The following is a 22,590-nucleotide window of genomic DNA, read 5'->3' on the forward strand; positions in this document are numbered from 1 at the left end:
AAAAAACCCTATTTTTTTCAACAAAATAGTATTCCATTGTATGATTATTCTATACTTTTAATCAACCCTTTATTAATGAACATTGAGTATATTCAATTTTTAAAATTCATCAAATATAATACTGTTATAAACACCTTTACCATGTGCCAAGTACTATTTTAGAAACTAGAGGTGCAGCATAAACAACACAGTGAAAATTCCCTGTGTTCATGGAGCTTGTATTATTAGTATGTCTTTATGTCTTTTTTGAGCAAAAAATGAATTTTTTTTTTTTTTTTTTTTTTTTTTTGAGACAGTCTTGCTCTGTCACCCAGGCTGGAGTGCAGTGGTGCGACCTCGCCTCAATGCAACCTCCATCTCCAGGGCTCAAGCACAGTCTTGTGCCTCAGCCTCCCAAGTAACTGGGATATTACAGGCATGTGCCACCACACCCAGCTAATCACTGTATTTTTAGTAGTAGTAGAGACGGGGTTTCACCATGTTGGCCAGGCTGGTGTTGAACTGCTGGCCTCAAGTGATCCGCCTGCCTTGGCCTCCCAAAGTGCTAGGATTACAGGCATGAGCCACCATGCCTGGCTCGTAGAGGAAAAAATGAATTTCTAAAAACAGAAATAAAAAGTCATTTAAAAATTCTCTCTAAAAAAAGATTTTTCTAAGAAGTGCCCTATTGTATTTTATCAACAGATTCTTCAACAGCATTGGAAATTATAAGGTTTTCATTTCATCAGTATAGTTTACTTCCTAATATAAAACTGGTAAGTTATTCTAATGTATCAAATTTGCAAATGTAATAACAAGTTTTATAAAGCAGAACTAATCTCGTTAGGCATCATTACATGAAACTACTATTAGGATTTTTAAGATGGTGAAGATAACTATAGGCCAACTGTTTTTTTAAGCTTGGGTGTTTATTATAGCATTTACAAATATCAAAAAAATTGCAGACAATGTATTTAATGATTGAAAAAAGGTTTATATATGAGATCATTTCAATGGATATTATGAAGTTAGAAATAATCATGACAGCTAAACAGCTATCTGCTTAAAAAAATAAAACTACAACATTTAATTTATATATACAGTCATACCTCAGTATTCATGGAGGATTGGTTCCAGGATGCCCCATGGATACCAAAATCCACAGATGTTCAAGTCCCTGATATAAAATTGCATAGTATTTGCATATAACCTATGCACATCATTCTTTATACTTTAAATCATTTCTAGATTACTTATAACACCCAATATAAATGAATATAGATAGCTGTATTTTTAAAATCTTTATTTTTTCCACTGTATTTTTTTCTTTTTATTCCCACTAAGATTTTTGATCCACGGTTGGTTAAATCCGTGGATACAAAACCCATGTATATGTAGGGCCAACTGTATTTATAATTATAAAATATATGTACTCATATGAGTAGCACAAGAATGAGGATACAAGTGATTTTTATTTGCTTTAATATTGTTTTAAAATATTATGCAATGAAGTTACACAAAATAATTTCAGGCAATTAGTTTCAACTGTTATACTACTAAAAATCACTTTGTGTATAAATGAAGATCTACAAAGCAAGATTAATATAGGTTATCAGTGTAGCTGAAGACAACATAATTGCATTTAGTCTTCTTTGCAATGTTGTCACTACCATACATTTTTAAAAAGGATTTTGTACTCATTTAGTTATTCAAAGACACAGATGCCACACAGTACCCTTCAAATACGTGCATATATTAAAAATCAAGGAAATAAATGTTGTATTTACTTGTACTTATATACATGCTGTTCAGCTTGTATTACTATGATTTCCCTAGTATCATGGCATGCTTGGCATTACTACATATACTACTGGACAAGTATAATCTAGTCTTTGAAGACTAGACTATAAACGTAAGTTTCAGATAACATAAAAACAAACTCCCAAGGTTATTAGTCGCAAATTTTAAATATAAAAATTTTAGGAGGCTGACAACATTATAAATATTACTGTTCTCATCAAATATCCTTAAAAAATGTACATAATGGTTCAAATTAACAAGGACACCTACAGATCTAAAAAGCTAAGTACGAGGAGGAACGAAGGCCTTAAATCTCTTAGTTATAAAATAGTAAGGGTAAGAAAAGAGGATCTGTTGTTATTTTCCCTTTTTCTGTTTTCCTTTCCTTTGTTAATATCACTTGACATCCACTCACTATCTGGAATACAACAAAACCATGGAATGTTCATTTTATGCATATGCATTCTCAATAAACAATTGATTATTTAAAACCTCATTAAGGATTTAATAGGGTGTTGAGGTCTAAAATATACCACTATTTCCACAAATACATATACAGCACTCTAGAGTATTAGAAAATGGAATTTTTATAAAAGCACAAATTGAATTATTTGCTTGTGCCAAATAGTTGATGCTAATACTGTAGCATACATAGCATATACCTGATTTTAACAGTTTAAACTGTTTTATTATTCACTTTTTGTGGCCACCTGGAAAACTGTGGGTACGGCAGGGGTTGGTCAACTTTTTCTTTTTTCCGTAAAGGGCCAGAGAGTAAACACTTTAAGCTGTGCAGCCATATAAATTTCTTTCTTTCTTTTTTAAAAGCAAGCTTTAAAACTGTTGTAAAACCACAGCTCATAAGCCATACAAAAACAGGCAGACTGGATCTGGCCCATAAGCCATGGCTTGCTAACCTCTGAGGTAAGGAATTCCAGCATCATAAAACAAACATTTTCCAATAACTGATGACAAAAATCAGAAGGAAACTAAGTTTTTAATTTTTAAGGCATAACTTTTATTACTATTGTTTATTACTATTTACTTATAGGCAAGAGCTCAGTCAGTATACCACTGACTGCTTCATGTAAATCTTTCTAAATTCGAAATATATTTTCCCAAATCTTAAATCTAACACATTATGTGTGTACTCACGCATACCCCCATGAACTCTCCCAAATGTTCTTTATTTTCAAAATAGTGAGTCAAAAATGTGTACTTTAAAACCCACATCAGATGCTCTGAATTTGGATTACAGTTTCCAAGTACAAAAATAATACTGTTTCATTAAATAAGGCAACAAAACTTTAGTTAGTAAGAAGGGAAAAAGGCACTGGTATAGGGAGAAATCAAGCAAGGACTAAAAACCTAATATGGATAGTTTATGAAACTGATAATTTACATAGTAATAGCTATGCAGCTTTCCAGCTGGCGAATATTCTAGTGAACTGTGAGATTATATACACTATGCATCAGATGGCACCTTTTAAAATTAATTAAAATATAACACACAGAAATCCACAATGTTGAATAGGATGTAACTCCTGATTCAGTAAGAATTGTATGATCTTTCACCTGCTAGAATAACAGAAAAAAACATAGTCTTCAGAATCAAGTAGACCCAGGATCAGATGCTGGCTCCATTACAGATTAGCTATATGTACAACCTTAAATGGGACAAGTGAAAATATGCCACCTATCCAGATGTATCTTCTTTGACCACTTTTTCAGATCCTAACCCTTAATAACATCAGTCCCTTGCCCACTCAACAGCTGGAGCTAAGGATTATGAATCCACTCCATCCAAGAGGCAGAACAATATATAGAAAAGAGCAAGCACTTTGGTTCTATTCCCAGTTCCATCACATAGTAGCTGGACACTCTAGTTATTAGCCCCTCTATGGTTTGGTTTCTTTATGCAATGGGTCTAACACCACCTATCTTGTTGGACCATTCTGAAATTAGAATTAACATACAGAAAGTACCACATTGTACTTTATAAACCTTAATTATTATCATAAAATTTCCCCCTCACTCCACTTCTCAGAACACTCATTTTTCCACACAGACTTTTATTAACAGTAATTAGCATTCTAGGCTGTAAGTCTATCCAGCCCCATAATTTGACACATTTGCAGCTGTCTACTTTCCTATTATTTTCTTCACAAATCTTAAACATATTCGTTGTGTTAAAGGTTAAGCAGGTTTTGAAAGCAACCTAGGAACGTAACCCCATTCATTACATTATTCCATAAAAAGTTATACAAAGTTACTACCATTTAACTTAAAAACCAATCATGTATTTTCATGGAAATATAAACTATGTATTTCTTAAATGTTCCACCAGAGGGACCTCTTAACTTTTCACAAACTAAAATAAACTTTCAATATCAAAAACAACGAGTTTTTTAAAAAGTTCAAGAAGAGCACTGGAGTAGTTAGAAAAATAGTGTTTAAATTATTTAAACTAGTTATTAAGTTTATTTAAATTTCCTATGAAGGAGAAAACTGGATAAAGTAAGAATTAAACATAAATAATTAAATTCAAGAAAACAAAAACATGTTACTGAGGCTTATTCACTCATTTTACTCCATCAAACATTTACTATACTCACTGTGCTTAAAATGTACTAGAAGTTGTGAAAAAATTAGCTTACACTTGTAGGGGCTCTACACATTCTTTGGTTTATTTATTCCTCAATCTAAAAACTTAAATGTGTTGCTGGTGAAACTATAGTGTAAATACATGAAAATATGTAATAGATCTCTTTCTCCATAAGCAGAAGGCCCTCCATATAGATATTATAATCCTTGTTTGATACCACCTTTGTAGTGAGTTTCCTCCATATTTATGCCAGAATATGGATAAAATAACATAGAGAATTTTGGCTAGATTGTGCTAAAGCAATCATTTTAAATTGGGAATTAATATAGCAACATACATCAAAAGCATTTTTAAAAGTTCATGCTCTTTGAACAAGTAATTTCCTTTTTAGGATTATTTCCTAAGAAATATTATAAAATTAAATACTATAAGCAAAGATTAGAGTGAATTCATAATATTGAAAAACCACAAACCAATAAAATAAAATCATATCACGAAATATTATTCAGTGATAGAAAACATTTTCAAAAATCGTTCAACGGTTTTTGAAATACACACAATAATTTCAAGGGAAAGACACATGAATATTTACAGTATAAAATATTTATAATAATTAAAGTAATATTAGCTTTAGAAAAAAATATTTATAATAATCAGAGGAAAATGGACCAAAATTTTACCAGTTGTTATCCTTAGGTAGTGAATTTGAAGCTTTTTTCCCTTTCATTTTCCATATGAATTGAATAATGAGTGTTATTTAATTTATTTACTTATTTTTGAGACAGGCTCTCACTCTGTCATCCAGGCTGGAGTGTAGTGGTACAATCAAGGCAATCCTCCCACCTCAGCCTCCCGAGGAGCTGGGACTACAGAGGGTCTACAGAGCCATGTGCCACCACACCTAGCTATTTAAAAAATTTTTTTTGTAGAGACAAGATCTCACTACGTTCCCCAGTCTCCAACACCTGGGCTCACATGATCCTCCTGCCTTGGCCTCCCACAGTGCTGGGATTACAGGTGAGCCACTGTGCCTAGCCAGTATTATTTATGTTGAAAAAATAAGCATTATTAAAAATAGCACTTTAAGACTTTTATATAGACCTTAAAATTATATTTTTTGGGGAAAAAATCCTGTTTAAAGCTCTCTCTGTTTTGCTTTTGACGGTACAAACTGCATCTATGGTGGTGACAAACCACGGCAGGTTTTATAGCATTTGAAAAACATGAAAAATGAGATTCCAAAGAGAAAAGGTAACAAAAACACACATACATAAACCTAACTATAAAAAAGAGTATTAACATTTTATATAAAATAATTCTTTAATTAAGAATGAAATTAAATTAATCCATAATTTTATAAAAATATACCACAGAAATGCTACTAAATTAAACAAAACCGAATATGAAACATAAAATAACTCAAGATACAAAAATCTTCTAAAGGCTACAGAGTTCACTGCAGAAAAAGCATTACAATTTAACATCTCTTCATGATAACTCTCAACAAACTAGGTACTGAAGGACACAATAAAGGCCATATATGGCAAACCCACAGCCAACAGCATACTGAATGAGAAAAAGCTGAAAGCTTTCCCTATAGGAAATGGAACAAGACAACAGTGCCCATTCTCACCATTCTTATTTAACATAGTATTGGAAGTCCTAGCCAGAGCAATTAGGCAAGAAAAAGAAATGAAGGGCATCCAAATTGGAAAGGAGAAAAACTGTCCTTATGTGCAGATGACATGATGTTAATGTGGAACACCCTAAAAGTTCCACCAAAAACCTCTTAGAACTGATTAATAAATAAACTTGCAGGACAGAAAATCAATCCTCAAAATCAGTAACATATACCAACAAAAAACTAGCAGAGAAAGAAATCAAGAAAGCAGTTCTACTTACAATAGCTACAAAAATAAATAAATGAATAAAATACCTACAATTACATTTAACCAAGAAGGTAAAAGATATCTAAAAAAAAACCATAAAACACCATAAAAAAGACATCCCATGTTCATGATTAGAAGATTATGAAAACAACTACACTACCAAAAATAATCTATGTATAGATTCAATGCAATCCCTATTACAATACCACTGACATTCTTCACGTAAGTAGAAGAAAACCATTCTAAAGTTCATATGGAACTATGAACAGTCAAAGCAATCCTGAGCAAAAAGAACAAAGCTGGATGCATCACACTATAAAACCTCAAAATACACTACAAAGCTATAGTAACCAAAACAGCATGGTACTGGCATAAAAGCAGACACACAGACCACTGGAACAGAATAAAGACCCCAGAAATAAATCCACATATTTACAGCCAACTGATTTTCGACATAGGTGCAAAGACCATTCACTGGGGAGAGGCCAGTCTCTTCACTAAATGGTGCTGTGAAAACAGGCAGAATGAAACCAGACCCCTTATTTCTCACCATACACAAAAATCAACTCAAAATGGATTAAATAATTAAATGTAAGACCTAAAATTATGAAAGTACTAAAAGATAATACAGGAGGAATGCTTCAGGACATTAGTCTGGACAAAGGCTTTTATGGAGAAGATACAAATGCAAAAATAAATGGGGTTATAGCAAAATAAAAGATTCTGCACAGCAAAGGCAGCAACAGAGTGAAGAGATGACTAGTAGAATGGGGGACATTTGCAAACTACTCATCTGACAAGGGATTGATATCCAGAACACACAAGGAACTCAATGGGCAAATGAGCTTAACAGACATCTCTTAAAAGACATACAAACAACCAACTGGCATATGAAAAAATGCCCAACATACTAATCATCAGGGAAATGCAAATCAAAACCACAATGAGATATTCACTCACCGCTAGTATCAAAAAGACAAAAAATAACAAATGCTGGTGAGAATGCAGAGAAAGGGGAACTCTTATCCACTGTTGGTGGGAATGTAAATCAGTACAGGCATTGCAGAACATAGTATGGTGGATCCTCAAAAAATTAAAAATAGAACTACCATATGATCCAGCAATCTCACTACTGGGTATCTATCCAAAGGAATGAAAATCAGTAAGTGAAAGAGGTATCTGTACTCTCATTTATTGCCACATTATTAACAATAATACGGAATCAACCTAAGTGCTCATTAACAGAGGAATAAAGAAAATGTGGTATATATACAATGGAATACTATTCAGCCATAATAAAGAATAAAATTAAGTGATTCACAGCAACACAGATGCACTTGAAGAACATTATGTTAAGTGAAATAAGCCAACCACAGAAAGACAAATAGCATATGTTCTCACTTGTGGAAGACGAGTGAGTTAGAAGTCCAAGTTAAGGACTACTAAGAATTTGGCTTATTTTACCTTTGGGGAAACTAAAAAGTTGATCTCATGGAGGTAGAAGAGAATAGTGGTTACTAGAGGCTAGAAAGTGGCAAAGTGACAGGGGGAGGGGCTGTAGCCAGAGATTAGTTAAATGAAATTATAACTAGGTAGGAGGGATAAATTCTAGTGTTCTGTAACACTGCAAGGCAACTATAATTATTAACAATTTATTATATATTTTCAAATAGCTAAAAGAGCAAATTTTGAATGTTCCCAACACAAAGAAATGATAAATGTTTGAGGTGATGGCTCTTTTATCCTGACTGGATCATTACACATTGTATACATGTATCAAAATATCACACTATACCCCATAAATATGTACAATTATGTCAATTAAAAATAATAAAAGTGGCTGGGCGCGGTGGCTCACGCCTGTAATCCCAGCACTCTGGGAGGCCGAGACGGGCAGATGACAAGGTCAGGAGATCAAGACCATCCTGGCTAACATAGTGAAACCCTGTCTCTACTAAAAATACAAAAAAATTAGCCGGGCGTGGTGGCAGGTGCCTGCAGTCCCAGCTATTCAGGAGGCTGAGGCAGGATAATGGCATGAACCCAGGAAGCAGAGCTTGCGGTGAGCCGAGATCTCGTCACTGCACTCCAGCCTGGGCAACAGAGTGAGACTCCATCCCCCAAAAAAATAACTAATAATAATAATAATAAAGAAACAAAAAAAGCTTCATTTCATTAATATCTTTTTTTTAAGTAGATATAAGCAGTTTCCAATTTAACTCATGCAAGAGTGCTTCCAGTAACTTTTTTGCTGCTAGTCTTCAGTAGAATTCATCTTATACTCTATTGCTGCCTGGCTTAGACTTTGACTTACCCCAACCCTGCATCTGTGTCCCTTCTTTTTAACTTGTACCATTGCTGACCCACAGCTACAAGAAAATGGTTGGAAGAAGTGAAAGAGAGGTTAATAATTCCACACCAACCCCTGCCTCTTCCTCAGCTCCACCTTAATTACTGGTCAGGTCCTATCTTGTCCCCAGTCCCTATCCCATTTCTTCAGTCCTTCAAACACAGTACAGTCAGTCCTTTTATCCATGGGTTCCACATCCATGGACTGAAATACTGCATAGAGTCAATATAGTCTATCATGAATCAAAAATATTTAGGAAAAAAACAGATGCTTATGTCTGCATTAAACTTGTACAGTCTTTTTTTTTTTTTTCCTTATTATACCCTAAACCAGGAGTGTCTAATCTTTTGGCTTCCCTTGGCCCCACTGGAAGAACTGTCTTGGGCCACACGAAAAATACGTTAACGACAGCTGATGAGCCAAAAAAAAAAAAAAAAAAAATCGCAAAAATTCTTATGTTTTAAGAAAGTTTACAAATTTGTGTTGGGCCACATTCAAAGCTGTCCTGGGCTGCAAGTTGGACAAGTTTGCAGTAAATGATACAGTAAAATAATAACTATTTACATACCATTTACATTGTATTATCAGTAATCTAGAGAAGATTTAAGGTATATATAGCAGGATATGCATAGGTTATATGTAAATACTACAGTATTTTATATAAAGGACTTGAGCATCTACAAATTTTTGTGTCCATGGGGGTCCCGGAAGTAATCCCCAGATACCAAGGAAGAATTAATCATATTTAATATGCTTTAAGAGTCTCAGGATTCTTCTGAAAAGCAATGAAACTTGCTCCAGGAATTTATGACCAATCATAACACAGATCTATGGTATTACCTTTCAGAGATCAAATCTCAGAGGTTTAACTACCTAACAAAAAGAAAATAGGAAAGAAACACTGAATGGGATAACACAGTCCTACTACTAGCAGTAAAAACCCATTAAATTATTTTATAAAGAATAGTTTGCTTGCTTTGGATTCTCACTATGCCTTTCTTCATGGAATATTTTATTCTGTCTCCTTCAGCCTCAATCCAATCCCTTTTTTTTGCCTGCACCCTGACATTTGTCCATCCCATAACACTGAGCCCTATAATCATAACTCCTCCTTAGTCAAGATCTTTTTGAATTCTGATCCTTTAACGGTCCAGTCTATTAGCTATTACACTATCCATACATTTTACTGTCATTAATGTTCTCATCTAGGTCAAAATTGAAAATAAAGACAATAAACAACCTTAAGCAAAATTTCTGTGGCATGTTATTAGAGATTACTCGCTAGAGTGGCACTAATTAGAAAACACAGAAACTGAATTTATTGGGAAGCTACTATAATCATCAGGCACTGAGCTAGGCATTTTATATACTCAAGTCTCCCAACAACTTTGACAGGTATTAACAGCAGTCCCACATTCACAAAGAAACATGTTCAGAAAAGTTACAGACTTTACCAAAATGTAATAGCTTCTACTGGCAGTGCCAGAATTTGACTCCAGATATAATCTCCTTATTATACTGTCTTAGGATCTTTTTGGTACCTACATATAAGTCATGCATTAAGTTAAAAACTCAGTCAATATTTCTCTTTGTTGACAAGCGTATCACAGGAGACTATCACCAAAACTTTGCTGAAAGCCTTAAAACATATACTACATTCTTAAATTTTAAAAAATGGAGGAGTGACATCAGCAGAATAGGAAGCCCCAGACCCTCCTTCTCTCAATGAGACACTGATTCAACAAAAATACATGGAGTAATTCCATTTGTGAAAAATCCAGAAATTAGTTAAAAGGTTCCTGCACCTAGGCAAGCACAAAACCACCTGTATCAAAGCTGTTAGGAAAATTCATGTCACTCACTTCCCAGACACTGTCATCACCCCACAGGGCAGTGCAATAGAGAAGAAACTCCCAACTCGTGGCTTCCTCCTCAGAAGGAAAACAGAAGACTAGAACATACATCTAATGATCTGACTTTTGGGGGCAACTGGTTTCTGTCGTGTCTGAATCTAATAGTTGAAAGACACCAAGTTGAGGACTACTAATAACAAAGGCAACAGCACTCACTCACCATTGTCCCCACCCCCAGCTCGGCATGAAGAAAGTTGAGAAAAACCCCCAACTCTTGGCTTCTCCCTGGAGAGGAAAAAAGTTAGACATGCATCCAAAGTTCTGACTTCACAGGGGCAGCGAGTGTTGCCTGGCTGGCTTCTGCCTCACCTGATTCAAAATGCAGATAGGACTCAGTATACTCTAGATGCCTGGGGGCCACTAAGAAGAAAAAAGAGCTGGGCCAGGAGCGGTGGCTCATGCCTGTAATCCTTGCACTTTGGGAGGCCAAGATGGGTGGATCACAAGGTCAGGAGATCGAGACCATCCTGGCTAACATGGTGAAACCCCGTCTCTACTAAAAATACAAAAAATTAGCTGGGCATGGTGGCAGGCACCTGTAGTTCCAGCTACTTGGGAGGCTGAGGCAGGAGAATCGCTTGAACTAGGGAGGCAGAGGTTGCAGTGAGCTGAGATCGTGTCACTGCACTCCAGCCTGGGCAACAGAGCAAGACTGTGTCTCAAAACAAACAAACAAACAAACAGACAAACAAAAGAGTTGGATAGCTTATGGCAGCTCCAGATAATCTACAGACACCAGGGATAATCTACAGATACCAGGGATCAAAAGATTATAAACTATGAGAAAATAAACCAGAAAAACTTCTCTAATTGGAAATTCACAGGCAAAAATCCAGAGAGGACACAACCACAACCACAGAAAAGATATCTAAGAAATCCAGAATGTCTACATAGACATATTGGTAAAAGACTTTCCCTGCACAAAGTCTACAAAGGTGGCTTTTTTTTTTCTGTTGTTGTTGTTAAATGCATGAATCCCAACACAAAGTAACAAGGCACATGAAGGACCATGAAAACATGGTCAATCAAAGAAGCAAAATACACTTCCAAAACAATCCTAAATAAGTAGAAGTCTAAGGATTACATGACAAAGAATTTTTAAAAAGCCATCATAAAGACACTCAACAAGATCAGGAAAACAATGCATGAATCAAGTAAGAATATCAACAAAGAGACAGAAAATATTTTTAAAACCAAGAAATTTTGGAGCTAAAGAATAACTAAATTTAAGAATTCATTAGAGGGGGTCAAGAGCAGACTGGATCAAACAGAAGAAATAATCAGCAAACTCAAAGAAGGTCATTTGGAATTATTCTGTCAGACAAGCAAAATGAAGAAAGGATAAAGACAAGTAAAGAAAGGAACTTAATGGGACACCATTAAGCCAACCAATATAAGCAATATAAGTAATACGGAAGTTTCAGAAAGAGAAGAAAGAAACAGGCAAAAAAACAAAACAAAAACAAAAATACCATGTCATTTGGGGCCCAAAACTCCCCAAACTGGGGAAGAAAATGGGTATTCAGATTGAAGGAAGCCAATGAATCCTAATGAGGATAAACCAAAATAAGTCCATATTCAGACATGTTATGTTCAAATTGTTCAAAACCAAGGAGAACAAAGCAGCCAAGACGCAAGCTACTCATCACATACAAGGGAGTCCCCAAAAGACTTTACAAAGCAGGAGAGAGCGAAATAACATATTCAAAGTACTGAAAGAAAACAACTGCCAACCAAGAATACTGTGTGTGTGTTGGGGGGGAGGGGGGAGCAGTATATCATACTATTAAAAATGGTATACAATTTTTTATTTCTGGAATTTTCCATTTAATATTTTCAGACCATAGTTGACTAGGGGTTACTGAAACTGTGGAAAGCAAAACCATGGATAAAGGGGACTACTACATATCCAGAAAAACCATCCTTCAAAAATGAAGAAATATTTTTTCAGAATAAAAGCCAAGGGAGTTAATCATCACTAGAACTGCTTCACAAGAAATGCTAAAGTGAGTCCCAAGTTAAATGAAAGGATGCTACCTAGCAATGCAAAAGCATATGAAAATATAAAGCTTGCTGATAAAGGTAAATATATAGACAAAATCAGAATACTGTAACACTGTAATGGTGGTGTGTAAATCACTTAATTGTGATATATAATTTAAAAGACAAAAGTATAAAAAACTTTATAAAAATATGTTGATGATACACAATATGAAAAGATGTAATCTGTGACATCAATAATATAAAGGATGAAGAGAGAGAGAAAAAGGTAGACACTTTCCATGTGACTAAAGTTAAGGTGTTATCAGGTTAAAATATTACTGTGAATATAAGATGATTTATATAAGCTCCAATAGCAACCATAAATGCCTACAAAAGACACGTAAAAGAAAATGAGAAAGAAATCACAGTTTGTCACTACAAAAAAAAAAAAGACACACAAAAGAGTAAGATATGGAAAAAGGGACAAAAAAGCTACAATACAGAGAGAAAATATTCAACAAAAAAGGCAATATAAGTCCTTCCCCATTAGTAATTACTTTAAATGTAAATGGACTAAACTCCCAAATCAAAGCACACTGAGTGGCTGAATGAATAAAAAAAAAAAGCTCCAATTGTATCATGTGTACACCTTAGATTTAAGGACACACACAGGCTGACAGCCAAAAGATGGAAAAAGATATTCCATGCAGATAATAACAAAAAAAAAGTAGGGGTAGCCATACTTACATTAGACAAATTTTTGACTTAAAGGCAACATAGTGAGATCCTGTCTCTACGAAAAGTTTAAAAATTAGTCAGGTATGGTGGCATGTGTCTCCGGCTACTTGGGAGGCTGAGGCAGGAGGATCACTTGAGCCCAGGAGTTTGAGACTGCAGTAAGCTATGGATCTCACCACTGCACTCAAGCATGGGTGACAGGCCTAGACTCTGTCTCAAAAAAAAAATCATCACATGAGACAAGGAAGGATATTCATTATATAAATGACAAAGGGATCAATTAATCTGGAAGATTTAACAACTCTAAATATGTATCCCACATTAGAGTACCTGATTATATGAAGCAAACAATGACAAAACTGAAAGGAGAAATTACAGCAACACAACAGGAGGTTTCAATACCCCTCTTTCAATAATGAATAGAAGATCAATAAGGGAGCAGAGGACTTGAACAACAATTAAGATCAAATGGATCTAACAGAAATATACAGAAAATTCCACCCAACAGGAGTAGAATACACATTCTTATCAAGTACACAGGGAACATTCTCCAAATTAGATCATATGTTAGGCCACAAAAATCTTAACACATTAAAGACGATCGAAATCATACCAAGTATCTTTTCACACCACAATGAAATGAAACTAAAAATCAAAAGCAGAGAAAAACTGAGAAATTCACAAATATGTGTAAATTAAACAACATTCTCCTAGAACAAGCACTGGGTCAAAGCAGAAATCAAAAGAAAAATTATAAATGTATTAAAATAAAAAAATAAAAAACACAACCTAACAAAATTTATGAGAAGCAGTAAAAGCAATACCAAGAGAAAGGTTTACAGTGGTAAGCCTATGTTAAAAAAAAAAAAAAAATCTCAAATGAGAAATCTAACTTTACATCTCAAAGAACTAAAAAAAGAACATACTAAGCCTAAGATTAGCAGAAGGGAGGAAATAATAAAGATTGGAGCAAAAATAAATTAAATAGAGAATTTAATGAATCAATAAAACTGAGAGTTGGTTTTTTGAAAAGATCAAAATTGACAAACCCTTAACTAGACTAAAAAAAATCAGAATTCATTTCTGAGTTTATTACTTATTTTATTAAAGAAGAATTAATGCCAATCCTATCCAAATTCTTCTGAAAAATTGAAAAGGATGAAACAATTCCAAACTCATTTTACGAGGCCAGCATTACTCTGACACCAAAGCCAGACAATGATACTATAAGAAAATTACAGACTAAAATCCCTGAGATACAAAAATCCTCAAAAAAACACTAGCAAACTGAATTCAAAAGCACATGAAAAGGATCACACACCAGGATCGTATACCTCGGACACAAAGATGGTTCAACATACAAAAATCAAAATTGAATATGCCACATTAATAGAACAAAGGATTAAAATCACATGATCATCTCAATAGATGCAGAAAAAGCATTTGACAAAAATTCAATATCCTTTCATGATAAAACCATTCAATAAAGAGGAATAGAAGGAAATTATCTCAACATATTAAAGGCCATACATGGAAACCCTTAGCTAATATCATACTCAATGGTGACAAACTGAAAGATTTTCCTGGCCAGGCATGGTGGCTCACGCTTATTATCCCAGCACTTTGGGAGGCCGAGGTGGGTGGATCACCTGAGGTCAGGAGTTCAAGACCAGCCTGGCCAACATGGTGAAACCCCATCTCTACTAAAAATACAAAAAAATTTGCCAGGTGTGGTGGCACACACCTGTAATCCCATCTACTCAGGAAGCTGAGACATGTGAATCACTTGAGCCCAGGAGGTGGAGGTTGTAATGAGCAGAGATCACGCCACTGCACTCCAGCCTGGGTGGCAGAGTAAGACTCTGTCTCAAAAAAAAAAAAAAAAAAAAAAAAAGATTTTCCTCTAAGATCAGGAAGAAGGCCAGGGGGGCTATTTTTCCCATCTCTATCTCTCGTAGCACTAGACATCCTAGCCAGAGCCATTAGATAAGAAAAAGAAATAAAAAACATCCAAATCAGAAAGAAATAAATTTATCTTTCTTAGCAGGTGACATAATCTTATACATAGAAAGCCCTAAAGATTCCACCAAAAAAATCTTGTTAGTTGGCTGGGTGTGGTGGCTCATGCTTGTAATCCCAGCACTTTGGGAGGCCAAGGCAGGAGGATAACTTGAGCCCAGGAGTTTGAGACCAGCCTGGGCAACATAGCAAGACCCCTGTCTCTACTAAAAAAAAATCTTGTTAAACAAATTCAGCTAAGTTGGAAGGTATAAAATCAATATACAAAAATCAGTTACATTTCTATACACTAACAACAATCAATCTGAAAAGGAGGTTAAGAAAATAATCCCATTTACAACAGCATTAGAAAGATTTAGACACTTAGGAATAAACTTAACCAGGGAGGTGAAAGACTTAAACACTGAAAACTACAAAAAAAAAAAAGCTGAATGAAATAAAAGACACAAATAAATAGACATCTCATGTTCGTGAATCAGAAGACTTAATATTACTCAAATTACTATACTACTGAAAGCAATACAGCAATACAAAATCCCAACAGCATTTTTTGCAGAAATAGAAGACATAATCCTAATATCCATACAGAACCACAAAGGCCTCACACTAACTTTAAAACATATGACAAAACTACAGTAATCAAAACAGTATAGTACTAGCAAAAAAAAAGACATAAATGGACCAGTGGAACAAAATAGAGAACCAGAAATAAAGCCACTGATGTATGATCCAACAATCTTCTACAAGGGTGCCAGACTACACAATGGAGAAATGACAATCTCTTTAATAAATGGTGCTAGGAAAACTGGATTTCCACATGCAATAGAATCAAACTAGAGCTTTATCTTATACCATACACAAAAATCAACTCTAAATGGATTAAAGACTTAAATGTAAGACCTGAAACTATAAAACTTCTTGAAGAAAACATAGAAGAAAAGCTTCTTGACGTTGATATGGGCAATAATTTCTTGGATATGACACCAAAAGCATAGGCAACAAAAGCAAAAATAGAAAAGTGGGACTACATTAAACTAAAAAGTATATGTGCAGTAAAAAAAAAAAAAAACAGTGAATACAGTGAAAAAGTAACCTACAGAATGGGAGAAAATATTTGCAAACCATATATCTGACAAGTGTTTAATATGCAAAATGCAAAAGAAACCCCCACAATTCAATAACAAAATAAATAACCCAATTTAAAAATCAGCAAAGAACTTGAACGGCACTTCTCCAAAGAAGATATACAAATGTCCAACAGATCGGGTATTATATATATGCTGTATACATGCTATATATACACACAGATGTATATGTATACAAATGGTATATGAAAAGATGCTCAACATCAGTAATCATCAGGGAAACACAAATAAAAAACACAGTGAGCTAAAAGGCAAATACTATACTATTGGAAAGAATGTAAAATGGTACAGTCAGTATGAAAACAGTATGGAGGTTCCTCGAAAAATAAAAAGTTGAACTACCATATTATCTATCAATCCCACTTCTAGGTATTTGTCTGACAGAATTAAAAGTAGAGTCTCAAAGAAGTATTTGCATTGCCATGTTCATGATGAATTATTCACAATAGCCAAGAGGTGGAAATAATCTAAAAGCCCATCAGCATGACTGGATAAATATGTGTATACATACAATGAAATGCTACTCAGCCTTAAAAAATGAAGGAAATATTGTCATGTTACAATATGGATGAAACTTGAAGACATTATGCTAGGTGAAATAAGCCAGTCACAGGACAAAAATTGCAGGATTCAACTTATATGAGGTATCTGTTAATCACACTGATGGAGGGAGAAAGTAAAATGGTGGTTGCCAGGGATATGGGGCAGAGGAAAATGGGGACCTGCTGTGCAATGGGTATAGAGTTTCAGTCATACAAGATGAAGAAGTTCTAGAGATTTGCTGTATAAGAATGCACATATAGTTGTACTGTATACTTAAAAATATGTTAATAGATTTCATGTTATATATTTTTTACCACAATTTTAACAAGGGGATGGGAGGCATGAAATTTGTATGGCATGACTTGTCCACATTCAAATGCCAGCCACCTTCCAGGGATCATTTCCATTTGCAAGAACTCAGATCTTTATGAAATTATCTTTATGGAACTGGACCGACAACAAGCTTTCCCGTATGGTTTTCAAATGCCACTTTCCACTTCTGAGAAATCAGAACGACATTTATCCATCTTTAATCTTCAACTACCTTTCCTTTCATTAAGATTTTCCAGAAATTATTTACAGTAGTTTAGAAAATTCAACGGCCAAGTTCTCTTAGTATTCTGAGAAGAAACTGATCTGGGACAGAAGATTTTAAATAAATGGTAGATGTTTACCTGCTCTCTTACATGCTACTACTCACCTATCTCAATTTCCCTCTGACCAATGTTTCTTTGTACCCTTTCCAAATTAATATGCATTCTCTCATAGAGAATGTTCTAAAACAAACTAAAAAAAAATTGAACAGGTGGCTCATGCCTGTAATCCCAGCACTTTGGGAGGCCAAGGCATGTGGATCACTTGAGGCCAGGAGTTTGAGACCAGCCTGGCCAACATAGTGAAACCCCATCTCTACTAAAAATACAAAAAACATTAGCTGGGTGAGGTGGTGGGTGCCTGTAATCCCAGCTACTCGCGAGGCTGAGGCAGGAGAATCGCTTGAACCCCGGTTGCGAACGTTGCAGTGAGTCGAGATCAGCCGTTGCACTCCAGCCTGGGGAACAAGAGCGAAACTCTGTCTCACACACAAAAAAAAAAGTTGAACAATTTTACTTTCTCATAACTGCTCCTATTATATCAAACAGCAGGCCCAAGCTTTTAACAGTACAATTAAAATAATCAAATATATGATTCTTACAAGTAGCAATGATTTATATAAATTTTTTAAAATATAGCTATTAAAATTCTAATTTCACTGCTTACTTTTAAATACGCAGCTGCCTCTTGAACAGAAAGCGTTCTTTGACTAGAACTGCCACATTCATGATCTCCTGGAAAGATTAGCATATTATTAATTTTGATTAAACAGAAGAAAACAAATAATTAATTCAAATATTTTATATATTATATATTTTTATTTTATATATTATATAATTACAGGTTATATTATAATATATATTATATAATATAATATATATTATATAATCAGTAAAGAAAGAACATGAATATTATACTTTCTAGAAGAAATTCCAGTAAGAATATAAGCAAAGAAATTCCAGTAAGAATATAAACAAACAACTACCCTTACATTAACCACAACTTTTAAATGCATTTCAGTCCAAACAAGAACATATCTTCCTCTTATATTCCCAACTAAATTGTAAGCTGGTATAGGAACTATGTCACACTGATGCCTATCCACAGATCTTGGCACACAAGACGCCCTCCAGAAATATGTATTATTCCTAAAAGGGAAAAAATTAAGCAAATTCATTGTGCTAACTTAACTTACACATCTATTCTTAAAGCTAACCATTTAAGGGTTCAAATAAGTTTGAATTTATTAATGAATTAAAGTATGTGCATTTTCAGAGTATAACTAATCCTATCTTTAGCAAGCGGTGTGCCTGCCTTAAAAACTGTTATAACATAACCAGGTGTGGTAGTGTGCGTCTGTAGTCCCAATTACTCGGGAAGCAGAGGCAAGAAGACAGCTTGACTCCATGAATTTGAAGCTGCAGTGAGCTGTGATCACCCTACTTCACTCCAGCCTGAGTGACAGAAAAGATCCTGTCTCAAAAAAATCTTAAAAAAAAAAAAAAAATTGTTATAACAGACCAACAGGGAAATCAGGTAAAAGTTTCCACCTATGATCTGGTTTCTACAAAGGGATGTGCTACATATAAATCTTTGGAAAACTACATTTATCTTTTCTTATAATTGTTGATAAGAAGCGAATTCAGGGCTTTTTCTTTAGACTGTAAGTGGTTATTAGAAATAAATTATCCTCATATTGAACTCCAATTGTCATGTTTTCCCTTCCCTGTGTCTTTGAAGCAGTTAAAAAGCTTTTGTTAACATGAAAGTAGAATAATTAAAGTAAAATCCTTGGCAAATGTTTCTAAAAGTAGCCATGTTTTTATTTCAGTTTTGTTCAAGTAATCATTTTAATGTCAATAGCTATAAAAAGGGGAGAAGTACCTATTAGATGAACAAGTCTTGAAAGTTTATTAGTGCATCCTCAGAGATTTAGATCCCATAGATTTAGGCAGAGGTCTGCAAATTACAGCCCATGGGTCAAATCTGGCCTACTCTGGTTTTTATAAATGAAGTTTTATTGGAATACAGCCAAGCTCATTCACTTATGTAGTATTTATGGCTGCTTTCATGGTATAACATAACTGAGTGGTTGTGACAGAGGCAAACTAACCTACAAAGCCTAAAATATCCACTATCTGGTCCTTCACAGAAAAAAAGCTTGCTGACCCTTACTCAATGGGAAGGAATCTGTATCTTTAAAAGCACATCAGATTATGCTGATTTAGCTGGCCATGAACCATACTTGATAAAACAATGCTACAGAGATAGCTGTAGAAACTTGTGTTAGCAATATCCCTAGCTAGCATAACTAGCATATACTTAACCTGTCTCTGGGTGCTACAGCATACCAAATAAATGTCATTAGCTTGAAGTGTGTGAATGACAATCAAAGCAAAGAAGGCTTTTAGTGATACAATGCAGAATTAAAAGCTTAAAAAATTGACCAGAATTAAGAACCCAATGGACAAAACAAAGAAAGATGACAGGATGGGAAACTGTCAGGATCCTAAATACCTCCATTCAACCAGAGAAGTTCCATATTTACCTATAGGCTGCTACCAATAATCTGGTTTACACAAAAGATCTGCTACATAGAAAAGTTTGAAAACTGCATTTTTCTTTTCTTATGACTGCTTACAAGTATCCAAGTCTCTTCTTTCAGATTATATGTTAAAAAAAAAAGACTATAAAAAGGTAATAGATAAGCTGCTACTGCAGTTTACATGTGCTAAACTTGATACCAATTCATCTATAATAAATTATTCCCATTTCAGACAAGTTGACTACCTTAGAGCTCTCAAAGAATTACTAAGAGCAGAATACGAGGAAAATGCAATTAATCCGGAGAGAAAATTACAGGAGAATAAATTTACTTTATCAAACAGAATGATACCTATACAACCAATAAAAGAAAATCTGCATTTGTATATTTAATCCAAGATTTTAGTTAATTCATTGCTTACCTAATTCCTCTGATACTTAAGCTTTCCGGATTTTTTGTTACCATTAATGCAATAAAGAAATTTATCAACTTTATAACTATATTATATATATATTACCTCTAATACAGATGGCAGGCAGGAAAAAAGCCTTGATTAAATACATTTATAAAAATCAAAAATCACTCTGCATAGGTAATGAAAACTTCTAAAGAAAAATATTTCATAAATATAACACTGGACTTGGAAAAAAATTTTCTACTAATAACATGCTACATACATTTTTCAAAACATTTTTAGCAACTATAAGTTAAAACAATTACCTGCAAGCTGTGCCAATCGATCATGAAGCTTATATAATGTGTTCATCATAAGATTTTTTTCACTTTCCTAAAATTAAGAGAAGTTATTATGAAATATCCAATTCCAAGAAAAAAAAACACCAAATAATTCTTAATCAAAAAGAAAAACAGTAAATTTAAAATCACAGAAGCCACATAATCTGAAAGACAAATTCACATTTAAGTAATGGGCACCATATTTTTAAGAAATCTTAATCTAAGACTCTAAATTATTACTCTAAATATTTCACTTTCTGGAGAATGATTTAAAAATTGGCATAAGGTTCGTGCCAAAAAAGGTCTCACAGACAACAAACTCCATCAATCACCAAAGCAATGTTCCCAATCCCCCTCTACACAGTGTATTCTTATGTAAACTGTTCATGTGAGACTGTTTTCTTCATCAAGGCTGCCCTTCATGTCTTGTTTTAATCTAACTCAACCACATAAAACTAAGGGAATGAGTACTGGCACGGTGACTGATACTCAGTCCTCTTCTAGGCTCCCAAGGTGCCCCTGTACAAACTTATGAACCATTAAAATGAAACAAATATTAAATAAACATCTACTAGGACTTAAGAACTGTTCTCTCAGCAAAGCGAGAGACCCAGTGAACAAGATGGTTCCTGTACTCAAGGGCAAAAAACATATTAAATGTTACATAACAACTGCAGAGTAATACAGAAGACTCTCTTCCCTCCTTCTTCTGTAAATACAGAAGGAAGGAAGAAGGGAAGAGAATTTATGGAACAGAATATTTGAGTTTGGTTTAAAAGGAAAAAATAACAGATCAGCATTCTAGGCAATGGGAAAGACCCTGAGCAAAGGCATGAAGGCATGAAAGCACTGGTTATATTTCTTACATAACCAGTAGCCTTGTTTGATTCTGCAAACTACTAGAAAAGTTGTTTAGTATTAACTACCAGACAGCCTTGGATAGCAAGACAGAGAGTTTGACTTCATTCTGAAAATTTAGCAGGAGAGTAAAACAGACTTGTGCATCAGGAATACTACCCGGGCCAGAATGTAGAATGTACAGGCTGGCCTGGAAGCAGAAATAATTGTATGAAAAGAGTCCAGATAGAGAATTATTGCAATGGTACAGCCTAAGTACTTGCCAAGTAGTCTAAAGCAACAAGACCTCCAATTTAAGAGCAATTACAATCAGGAGGGATCGACATAAATGATGGAGGGTAGGGTGGGGAGGGAGTAATAGCTTATTGTACTATCTAAAATAAGTCCATGATTCATCAGGGGGCTCTGTCTTTATTACTTTCTTTCTTCCTGAAGTTTCCAACAAAACAGATGTACTGGATGATAGATCATGGAGCAAATTGAAGCAAGATATAAAAGACTGGAAAAGTAACATTTATATGTCTAATAATATGCAACCTCAAGCATTTATTTTGTGGTGTATGTGCAGGGACAGAAGAGAACATGTTTGCACACTATGGGTGGCACGCTTTTGTCATTGCAGCTTTAATCGGTTATACTAAGAGGAATACTCATCAAAAGTGCCAAGATCCTACCACCAGAATACGTGGTTTTATATCAGATGGTTGACTGAGATGTTACTTATTCATTCAGTTTACTACTTGCCTTCCTACATATATATATATTTTTGCCTCAATTTTACCTTAATCAGATTCTGAATCAAGCCAGTCCTTATCTTCACATAAGATCAAAAATTCAAACTGCAAAAATTAGACATCAAAAAGTAACAGTAGGCTGGGTGTGGTGGCTCACGCC

The 22,590-nt window shown here is 34.5% G+C and overlaps 1 protein-coding gene across 1 annotated transcript in view; it reads right to left on the reverse strand.

Moving 5' to 3' along the window:
- The window catches only part of LEMD3 (LEM domain containing 3), an 86,123-nt gene that overhangs the window by 11,879 nt on the left and 51,654 nt on the right, over nt 1-22,590 (reverse strand). The window contains exons 3-4 of the mRNA XM_030820046.1: nt 20,824-20,890; nt 18,225-18,292 (exon numbers count right to left, since the gene is read on the reverse strand). Of these exons, the coding sequence (XP_030675906.1) occupies nt 18,225-18,292; nt 20,824-20,890 (135 nt within the window). The remainder of the gene's footprint in view (nt 1-18,224; nt 18,293-20,823; nt 20,891-22,590) is intronic.

The sequence above is a fragment of the Nomascus leucogenys genome, chromosome 10, assembly GCF_006542625.1.
Source record: "Nomascus leucogenys isolate Asia chromosome 10, Asia_NLE_v1, whole genome shotgun sequence".
Taxonomy (NCBI): domain Eukaryota; kingdom Metazoa; phylum Chordata; class Mammalia; order Primates; family Hylobatidae; genus Nomascus; species Nomascus leucogenys.